We start from the raw sequence: 10,931 nt of genomic DNA on the forward strand, positions 1-10,931 counted from the left end.
AAGCTTCATATCAGCGCACAATCCGCTGTAGAGTGAAAATTTCAATACAGAACAATATATTTTTACAAAATCTGTGTAGATTACTACTTTGACCAGGAGTCTGAGTGGAGTTATGTACTCTGGCGCAAAGTTATTTAACAAGCTCACACCAAGCATAAAACAACAATTTGAGAATTCCTATGAGTTCAAAAGAAAATTAAAAACATACTTATTAGTCTCTACTTCCATATATTAACTGATTTTCTAAATTCAAGGACTTATTACCATTAGGTGCATGACAAATCACAATGTTCAATCATTCCTACAGTGAGCTGCAGCACATAAATAACATTTCTCCATGATAAATATCAATTTGGCCACAAAGCTCAGAACAGGAGACAAGCAACTGCTATTTAATATAACTGATGATGTAGCATCTGTTTTCAAAGCAGTGGCATCATTGTGAATTTTGCTATGTTCAATTTAAGTTTATTGCAGTTTAAAAGTAGTTAAAATTTCAGTTTCAAACTAATGCTCGAGTTCATTAAAGTATACCTTGGCATACTCCTCTTCGCTGAAGGTTTATCTTTAAGAAAGGACATAATTAACAGAATAAATGAATAAGTAAATGAAAATTTGCAAACACTATTACAATGTTGTTAACTTCCAGTTACAACACACAATGATATTTAGTGCTGCCATATACTGATTTTGTCCATTATAAATGGTTTTTTTAAAGTCTGCGACTGTGAACACGATGGGTTTGTTTATAAATAACTTTCCGCTACCAGTCAAGATTTTCTTTTACTTATGTTTTACACGATTCCCATTTTACACGATTCCCATTTTCAAGTGTGTAATTTCTTTGTTCACATACTGAAAACATATAGAAATCATTACAAAAAAATGACGTACATAAGTACAAAGAAATACATATTTGAAAATGGGAACCATTTCCCAAAATGCATCATGTGAAACATAAATAAAAGAAAATCGTGATCGGTGGCAGAAAGTTATTTATAAACAAACCAGGCCTCCAAAAGTTCAAACGTCTGTGGAAGCAGAGTATTTAATGTTAAAATAGAGAACTACTACAAATGATTCATTCATTTTCAAAGCTCTATATTTTACAAAGAATTACATGTGCAAATATGACACACTCAATTACAATCATAAGCTCACAGAGTTTGCATTGTTGGCGTTACGAGCGCACTGCACTGTCTTGACAAAATGGTGCCACAGCAAGAAAAGAGTTTTTGTGTGTTGGAATATGCGAGATATTCAGTGATGAAGCAACCTCCATTTATCTGGAAAGGTTAAGCATCACAATGTGAAAGTAAGGGCACTGAACAGCCTCATAAAATTGTGGTGCATGAATGAGATTTACTGAAGGTTGATGTTTTCTGTGCAATGTCACAGATAAAGCTGTATGGGCCATTTTTCTTCTGCGAAAAGGCTGTGATGAGTATCTCTTACCTTGATATGTTGCAGTTGTGGTCGCTTCCACAACTGACTGCTGATTCTGAGGATTTCATCTTCCAACAAGACAGAACATATTCTCATTGCAGCATCAATGTTCGTCGCTACCTGAATGACAAACTTCTGCATTGTTGAATTTGGCATTGTGGTGAACGTGGTGTGGCTCTGTTCCCTTGGCTCCCCCAGGGCACATGACCTAATGACCTAACTTATTGTGACTATTTTTTTGAGGATACATTAACGACAATGTTAGCATACCCCCCCCCCCCCGCCCCAATGCCGAGAACCCTGAAATAACTCATAGAACATACCAATACTGCTGTGATGATCACTGATAAGATATTGCTACATAAGATGTGGAAGGAACTTTACTACCGCTTATCCGTGTGACCAGAGGGGTACTCTGAGAACATTTGTAGCACAAAAGTCAAACTTTATGAGTTTACAGTTCTATTTGTGCATAAATCATATTTGCACATGTAGTACTTAAGAAGATATAGAGCTTTGAAAAGAATGAATCATTTATAGTAGCCCTGTATATTTATATTACTTATTAACAGCCATAATGAGCAGACTCAGTCAGTCACATTTTCATTAACTAAAATTTTACTTTCTATGTTCTCAGGGAAAAAATACCGGAAATACGGAAGCGTCCGATCCCGCCCGTCTGCTTTGACCCATGACGTCACAAATATGGCGGAAACAAAAACAAACACACACACTTTCCACAAGAAGCCTAATGACACTAACGGGACAAGCGCAGGAAATGGGGTGTTTTGGGCAGGGGCAAACAAAATATAAACATATTTAGACGCCTTGCGTAGCTACAACGTGTAAGTGAAGACAGCCATGCATGAATACCCACCCACCTCCCCAGAGGTCGTAACCCCTGCAACCCATAGAAGATAAAGATGCTTCAGTAGCTGATTAGTGTTTTTTGTCTTTAAAAAAAAAAATCTCACGGGATAGAACGAACAGATCAGAAAGATAAATATAATAAACTAAAACAGAAATTGGAGGAAACAGATAATTAAAATAAGTAATAAGTGTTTTTAAATTAAAAAAAAAAATCTCACAAGATGGAACGAACAGATCAGAAAAGTAAATAAAATAAGATAAAACAGAACTGGAGACAGCCACACTCAAATCAAACTCCGCGCCGTCATGACGTCACACACAACACCCTTACGTCACGGGTCAAAGCCGACGCGTGGGATCGGACGCTTCTGTCGACCCAAAAAACCTTTAGCATAATTCAAAGTATCACATTATAAATTTATTCCAACCACTACGTTAACACCATTAATCCGATTATGGCATCTGGTCAACAACAAAGTATTCACTGCTTCTCCCAAAACTAAACAATAGCAATGCACTCACTGATACTTCATACTATTAGACCCCAAGCAGTTTACACTCTGGTCGGTACAAAAGTCACATATTTGTGCCACGATATTTCTGAGCAATATGGTACACAAATTCTAGCTGTAATTTTAATCTCGCACTGGACAAATACCATAATACACTCAAACCCCGATACCTTCCATTAACTCTTTACATTTTCACTTCTGTGACATTTCAAGTGACACCACAATTAAAAAACAGCAGATGGTTACCCAGCATGCAACTTATTTACCAGCTGATAAAATAAAAGGGCTATAAAAGTCATAGCAAACTGAAGGACCAGCAGAACAATAAACATGTTGGAAAACGCCTACTGAAAATCAGCCTACAGGTTTATCACAGCAGAAGCAGCAATTGGAAGATAGCATGCAAGTATTAGCTCTGGCAAACCAACTATTTACCAAATATTCATTCTGAGACAGATACTGGAAAAAACAAGGGTACACAATATAAAAACACATCATATATTTCTTTATTTTAAAGCAGCATATGACACCATAAAAAGAAATAAGCTTGTTGCAGGCATGAATGAATTTGGCATGCCAAAACATTTAGTACGCCTCACAAGTTTGACTATGGAAATAGTAGTATGTAAAATACAGATACAACGAAAATTAACACCAAGTGGGTCGACAGAAGCGTCCGATCCCACAGGTCGGCTTTGACCCGTGACGTAAGGGTGTTGTCGTGTGTGACGTCATGACGGTGCGGAGTTTGGTTTGAGTGTGGCTGTCTCCAGTTCTGTTTTATCTTATTTTATTTACTTTTCTGATCGTTCTATCTCGTGAGATTTTTTTTAAATTTAAAAACACTTATTACTTATTTTAATTATCTGTTTCCTCCAATTTCTGTTTTAGTTTATTATATTTATCTTTCTGATCTGTTCGTTCTATCCCATGAGATTTTTTTTTTTTAAAAAGACAAAAAACACTAATCAGCTACTGAAGCATCTTTATCTTCTATGGGTTGCAGGGGTTACGACCCCTGGGGAGGTGGGTGGGTATTCATGCATGGCTGTCTTCACTTACACGTTGTAGCTACGCAAGGCGTCTAAATTTGTTTATATTTTGTTTGCCCCTGCCCAAAACACCCCATTTCCCGCGCTTGTCCCGTTAGTGTCATTAGGCTTCTTGTGGAAAGTGTGTGTGTTTGTTTTTGTTTCCGCCATATTTGTGACGTCATGGGTCAAAGCAGACGGGCGGGATCGGACGCTTCCGTATTTCCCACCAAGTTTTGAAACTACCTGTGGTGTGAGGCAAACAGACGTACTCTCATGTATGCTTTTTAACATAGCACTAGAGAAGGTAGCAAGGACAGCCCAAATCAACACAACAGGTACAATATAAAATAGAGTACTGCAGCTTCTGGCCCATGCAGATGATGTGGATATCACTGCAAGAACAAAACTAACAGCTAAAGAAATGTATAGGACACTAATGGTAGCAGCAATACAAATGGGACTGGAAGTGAACGTCGATAAAACCAAATATATAACACAACCATAACCAAGTACAATGTTAGAAATTGACAGGGCACAAATAGACTGTTACTGAATTTGTCTATCTGGGACCACTGGTAACATAATGGTGGGAATAAAGCACTGCATCCACTTAGCTAATAAATGCCATTATGGGCTGACCCCAAAACTTAAGTCCAGAAATCCATCCAGAAGTACAAAGCATCAGCTGTATAAGACTTTAACATGCCCAGTATTAACAAATGGCTCAGAGACATGGGCACTGACACAACGGTGTGAACAGCTAATAGGACGTATTGAACAAAAGGCATTACACAAGATCTATGGGACAACCAGTGATGATGGGGTATAATGTAGACCACATAATTTTAAACTTTACCGATTACATAAAGATCTTGAGATGATAAAGTTCATTACAGTAAACCACCAGAAATAGGTCAACCACATTTTTCATATGGAACATGGGAACAGAACAAAACTAGTGCTGCAACAAACGCAATGAGACAAAGAAGCAGGGGAAGACCAAGACTTTGATACTTGAATGGGGTACAAGATGATCTAAAAATTATTGCTGTCAGTGGATGGAGATGCAAGACATTGGGCAGGGACAAATGAAATGATGTCATACAGCATGTCAAGGCCCATCAGGAGCTGTAGATCCAGGAGGAAGAATAAGAACATCATTTCAGTGTAAGTACAACATTGTGTTTGCTCAGATGAAGAGATGCTGAATCAAACTGGGGTGAAATTAAATTTATGTGGCTCAGGTGAAAAGACATATCCTGAGTATGAAGGAATCAAAAAATGGCTCTGAGCACTATGGGACTCAACATCTTAGGTCATAAGTCCCCTAGAACTTAGAACTACTTAAACCTAACTAAGCTAAGGACATCACACACACCCATGCCCGAGGCAGGATTCGAACCTGCGACCGTAGCAGCCCCGCGGTTCCGGACTGCAGCACCAGAACCGCACGGCCACCGCGGCCGGCTATGAAGGAATCATCAGTTAGGCAACGGGTGGAGGTGCATGTGGTAAGAGCTATAGTGAAAGACCAAGGCTTGACAGTTAAAGTACACTTACAGTGTCTGTGGCTTTTCCGTTGCATGCTGCAGTTGGTAATATTTTGCACAGTGAAAGATAAGAAATGAACACAACAAATGATGAGTGTGATGATTAGAAAAGATAGTAGAACCAATGACAAAACAGTGATCAATAAAAGACTTCCTGATGTGGACCATTAAATTGTGCGACAGAATATTGGGATATGCTGTGCAGAATGTAGTCGTATGAAGCAAACAGTACTCTTAGCATCCTGCATAATCACAACCTTGGAAATCAGAACATTTCGAAATTACCCCACAAAGATTTTGAAAACAGTTATTGGGCTATGCTGCAGAAGTCGACCATGCCAGTTTTCTTACATTCATTGGCTTCACCAACTCACAAACAAACTGTAGCATTTCATACTAAACTAGTCCTTGGGTTACACAACAGATCTGCCCAGTACAATAGTGAGTTTTTCTTCATTCACATACATTGACTTCACCAACTCATCACCCAAATGATCACTGGAATACGCAACAATATCTCAAAGGAATTCTGTCATATTCTGAGAAACACAATACAAGAAATACAGACGAAAACGAGTAACCAACTTCATAATTCATAATACCCGTATCAAGAACTGTCAGACAATCTCACAATATCCGTGACGAAAGCAAATGTAATTAATTTATATCTTCCACCGAAACAAGTCACTAGATTCAGCAATTCTCACTGGCTACTGTATACTGTCACTTGATTGGGTATGACTAACAGAAACGAACTGCTAACTCCACCACACAGCGGGAGAGCCGCCGACACCGTAAGTGCACTTAACTAGGCTAGACCATAATAACCAGGTTTAAATGGGTGTAGGATGCAGTAGTAGTAACGCAATGACAGGGGTTGCATAGAACAGACATGCATGGAGAGTTACGTAACACTAGTCTTCAAACTGAACACTTCAACCATAATGTGTGTGTGTGTGTGTGTCACATCAGACTATAAACGCCCAATCAATTTAGAAGGGTCAAAGATAAGTTGATAATCCTTCAAGTGGGGCACTATAAAGCAGAATCCAAACTTCTTCAATGCTTCAGTTAACATCGCAGCTAACATCGCACCGAGTGTTGATATATGTACAGGAGTTGAGGAACTGTACTTACGAAGTCATAAACTTTTTAACATCAACCAAACAATGCACTTTCATGGCAGTTCCTACTCTGCTACGTGTTTAGCAGAACATTTTCTGCAATACCAATTGACATTTTTCGTATGTTCACTGCTATTAATTAGGCCCATATTACACTGTCAAAAATCATTGACAATTCTTTTACAAAAGGTATGACGACGCTCTGATTTTTATTCATGATAAGAATATCTCAGTATGTCGTCAAATATTTTATAAATGACGTCTAACAAAGTACTTTTATAGTGTAAAAGGGGCCTTACAAACATCGGGGAAACAATCATCCATAGATTAAATGTAACTAACTTTTTCGACAGTTCCAAACGTAATCTCTCAGCACTTCACTTCCCAACTAGCTGTAAGCCTCCGTAAACATTTTCGGAGCGAGTTAAATCACTAACGTATGCTGCGATTTAAAAATGTAGGTATTTATCGTCATGGAGCGCTGTTGTTTGGTCTTAAGACTTTTTGGATCATTCTTCTTACTCTTAATTACTGTCAGTTTCTTTAGCTACCGTCGCGTCATGTCTCCTTGTCGTATGATTAAGTTCCCACAATACTATCATCTCACTACAACAGCTACGACCAGAACTTATAAAATTGTAGCCGGTTCGTCGCCAACCGGCAAAAACTTCTGCGCCACGTTTGCTACCTATAGTGACGTCAACGCGGTTTTTCGATCTATCGATAGAGTAATTTAATGTTGGTGTGAGCTGCGAATATTATCGTATATCCTGGAGATCATACGCAAACTATAACTTAATCGGTTTGTTTTGACTATTTTGCAGCAATGTTTGTACATAGAGGGAACATGCAATGCAGTACTGTTGCAACAGATTCTGAATAACATTTCTTTTTAATGGAGAAGGAAGAAACAAGATACATATTCACTATTCAGCATGTGTCGCACTACTCAAACAGTTCATTAACAGGAAATGACCCACTATATAGTGTAGGAAGAACGCCTTGCTAAAATAAAAAAGGGAATTGCACTCATTTGTAATATAACAAGTTTAGAACTTTTCGAGCAAATACCAAGATACGATATGAGCGCAATCTGTAAATATGCCAGAGAGCGACGCTTGAGAGTTGAGATAAATTCGGCGAGTTACTCTCGAGAGACGTTCTCGAGGAAACCTCGCCCAATTTGACTCGCAGCTGACCGAGATCGGCCGAATCGCAAGTCGATCTGTAGTGGCCAGGGTGCTCATACACTGTCTGACAGCAGCTCGCCAAATACGAGAAGTGTTCATGATCCGAGAGTCGCTATCTGACAGTAGTGAGGTACAATATGCGAAAACAATGGTCACGTGAAGAAATTATGGAACTAATAAAACTTTACGAAGCAAACGAATGCTTGTGGAACATAAAATTTTCCGGTTATAGAGATAGGACAAAGAAACATAAGGTTTTCGAAGAAATAGGACTGAAGTTTTCGTGTTCGCAAGAAGAAGTTAAGAGGAAACTTCACAATTTAAGAAATCAGGTACGAAAATTAAATGTTAGCAGAAATTACCTTAGAAGTAAATGTATGGTATAATTAAGACTGGTTATATAATACCAGTATTAAATAACTGTCACTGGCATTGTTAATGTGTGGTATGAATGATTGGGAGAATAGTAAACCCAGAAAGAAAATATTGGCAGTAGTCTGTCATCCTTTAAGGTATCACAAGAGCTGAAGAAAATTAAGCAGAGAAGAAGCGGAAGCGGGGCAGGTGACAATTGCAAAAGCAGTTGGCCTTATTTCGATGCGCTGAAGTTTGTAATTCCAGGTTTGGCTGCCTGTGTTTCCAAACAAAGCAATTTGGTATGTGGAAATCTTTTCTTCAAAATTTAGTGTCAAATTTCGATATGTTAGTACTGTCATGAAATTTAAATTTAAGGTAATAGCTGTGAGTTTTATCTCTCACGTTTCTTATGTCTGAATGAAAAAAATTGTGTTTCTTCAACATCGTCGGGTACCGGATACAACATACCGGTATTATTTGTTGTATCGAATCAATCCAAAGTATCGCTGCAATGCATTTCCTTTCATCCATAACTATGATAATCAATTTCAGGCGGAGACACGTTCACAGCCTGTAATATTATGGAAAGTCGAAAGCACTGGCACTTCGGAACAGATTACCGAGGACGTAACAGAGATACAGGGCATTGTTGAAGAGCCGACCCGGGAGAAAAGTTCAAGGAAAAGGAAACATGAAGAAAGCGACGACCTGGTGGCAAGAGCTGCACTCAAGGTGTTAGCGAAAGGGGTACCTGACGAATATGAGATTTTTGGAGAGTATGTAGCCTCTGAATTACGCTCACTGCGCTCTGATAGTGTTAGAAGAAAGCTGAAAAATGAAATTAGGAAAGCTATAATCCGTGCAGCTGACGCCGATGAAGAGTCCTACACGAGCGCTAGCACTTCCTGAGTCCGAATGTGTGTCCATCACCACCGCAGAACACCAAACTATGGATCCTCATCTCCTGCATTAAATTCTAAGACACAAAATTAAGTGTGTGACCATAGTATCTTAGGCCACAGGATGTTTTAAAATAGAACAGTTCCCGCAACTGTCAGGTATTAAGGTCGTATTGTAGTAATCTTCAAATTCGCTGCTGGTAAATAAATAAAGCTGTCTTTCTCATGTAATGCGTAACCAACAATTCTCACGTAACCAATAATTCTAAAAAGTGTAATACACATTCGCACACACAGACCTCTGGCTAACATTGTAGCTAATTGCACAAAAATAGCAGGGGAGATAGGTATTAACTGAACCTTGGAGTTAATTGAATTGTTACATTAATTAACAATTAAAGAGCGAAAATTATTTTTTTCGTACTATAAAGTTGTTTCCATGCGTTTGAAGTACTATTTGAACGTACGTGGCTTGCCTGCTAGCTAAAATGTGTGTGTGTGTGTGTGTGTGTGTGTGTGTGTGTGTGAAATCCAGTGGTAAGAGTAATTTTCTCGCATCTATCCAATTCTCCAAAAATTGTAATTACCAATAGTACACAATTTCGTTTCTTTGATTAAATCCAGTGTTTATTGTTTTATGATACTCCATGAAATATAAGCTGCACATGGAGCAATTTTCTCACTACTTTGAAGATTCTCGATAAAGTTAAGGGGGGGGGGGGGGGGGGCGTTAACTGGACCAATAAAGTTTGGGATTTGATGGAATAGTTTCAGTTAACCCCAGAAAGCTGCTGATGAATGAATATAATAAGTAATTTCAAAGAGCTACCTGCCAGTGCCCTCAGAATTAATACCGGGTGATCATAAAATCAGTATAATTTGAAAACTTAATAAACCACGGAATAATGTAGATGGAGAGGTAAAAACTGACACACGTGTAGAATGACATGTGGTTTTATTAGAACCCAGATGGCGCTGGACAGCAAAATTGCTACCGTGATGGGTGAGAGGTATGCCGATATGTTACAGAATCGCATCATCCCCAGCCTGGCTGATAAACACCTGCTGGAATGTATGATGTTTATGCAGGATGGCGCTCCACCCCATATTGCTAGACGCGTGAAAGATCTATTGTGCACGTCGTTTGGTGATGATGGTGTGCTCAGCCGCCACTTTCGTCATGCTTGGCATCCCAGGTCCCCAGACCTCAGTCCGTGCGATTATTGGCTTTGGGGTTACCTGAAGTCGCAAGTGTATCGTGATCGACCGACATCTCTAGGGATGCTGAAAGACAACATCCAACGCCAATGCCTCACCATAAGTCCCGACATGTTTTAGAGTTCTGTTCACAACATTATTCCTCGACTACAGCTATTGTTGAGGAATGATGGTGGACATATTGAGCATTTCCTGTAAAGAACATCATCTTTGCTTTGTCTTACTTTGTTATGCTAATTATTGCTATTCTGATCAGTTGAAGCCATCTGTCGGACATTTTTTGAACCTTTGTATTTCTTTGGTTCCAATACAATCCCATGTCATTCCAAGCACCTGTGTCAATTTGTACCTCTATATGTACATTATTCAGTGATTTATTCAGTTTTCAAATTTATACCGACTTTTTGATCAGCCAGTATATAAGGCATTGCAGCCTTGTAGAGGTTGCATATTCTTTGGCTTTTACTGTCTCCGACATCTTGAGAGGCTTTAGTGTTAGGGGTATGAACCTTTCAATTCATATATATATACTGGCCAAAACTTTTTTTGTCATCAAATGCAACGGCCAGACCTGTATCAATTCAGCAGTAAACAGCCAATGGCACACTGGCAGAAGATGCGAGCATACCTGATCACCTGTCCTTACCAGAATGCCAATTAGATGCAGCAGCAAAAACAGAAGATCAAAGCAGTTACCAAAAAAATATAATTCAAGTATGTAAAACCTTCAG

General features: G+C 38.9%; 1 protein-coding gene and 1 long non-coding RNA gene across 2 annotated transcripts in view; one reads left to right on the plus strand and one right to left on the minus strand.

Moving 5' to 3' along the window:
- The window catches only part of LOC126213470 (uncharacterized), a 54,735-nt gene extending 47,524 nt beyond the window's left edge, over positions 1 to 7,211 (minus strand). The window contains exon 1 of the long non-coding RNA XR_007541188.1: positions 6,879 to 7,211. This is a non-coding gene — a long non-coding RNA (uncharacterized LOC126213470). The remainder of the gene's footprint in view (positions 1 to 6,878) is intronic.
- A 614-nt stretch (positions 7,212 to 7,825) lies between these two features.
- LOC126213425 (uncharacterized) lies at positions 7,826 to 9,075 on the plus strand. Its single transcript, XM_049941166.1, has 3 exons — positions 7,826 to 8,058; positions 8,239 to 8,382; positions 8,636 to 9,075. Exons 1-3 carry the CDS (start codon positions 7,864 to 7,866, stop codon positions 8,990 to 8,992), a joined length of 696 nt encoding a protein of 231 aa, XP_049797123.1. The 5' UTR covers positions 7,826 to 7,863; the 3' UTR covers positions 8,993 to 9,075.
- The last annotated feature ends 1,856 nt before the right edge of the window (positions 9,076 to 10,931 follow it).

The sequence above is a fragment of the Schistocerca nitens genome, chromosome 11 (genome assembly GCF_023898315.1).
Source record: "Schistocerca nitens isolate TAMUIC-IGC-003100 chromosome 11, iqSchNite1.1, whole genome shotgun sequence".
In the NCBI taxonomy this organism is placed as follows: Eukaryota; Metazoa; Arthropoda; class Insecta; order Orthoptera; family Acrididae; genus Schistocerca; species Schistocerca nitens.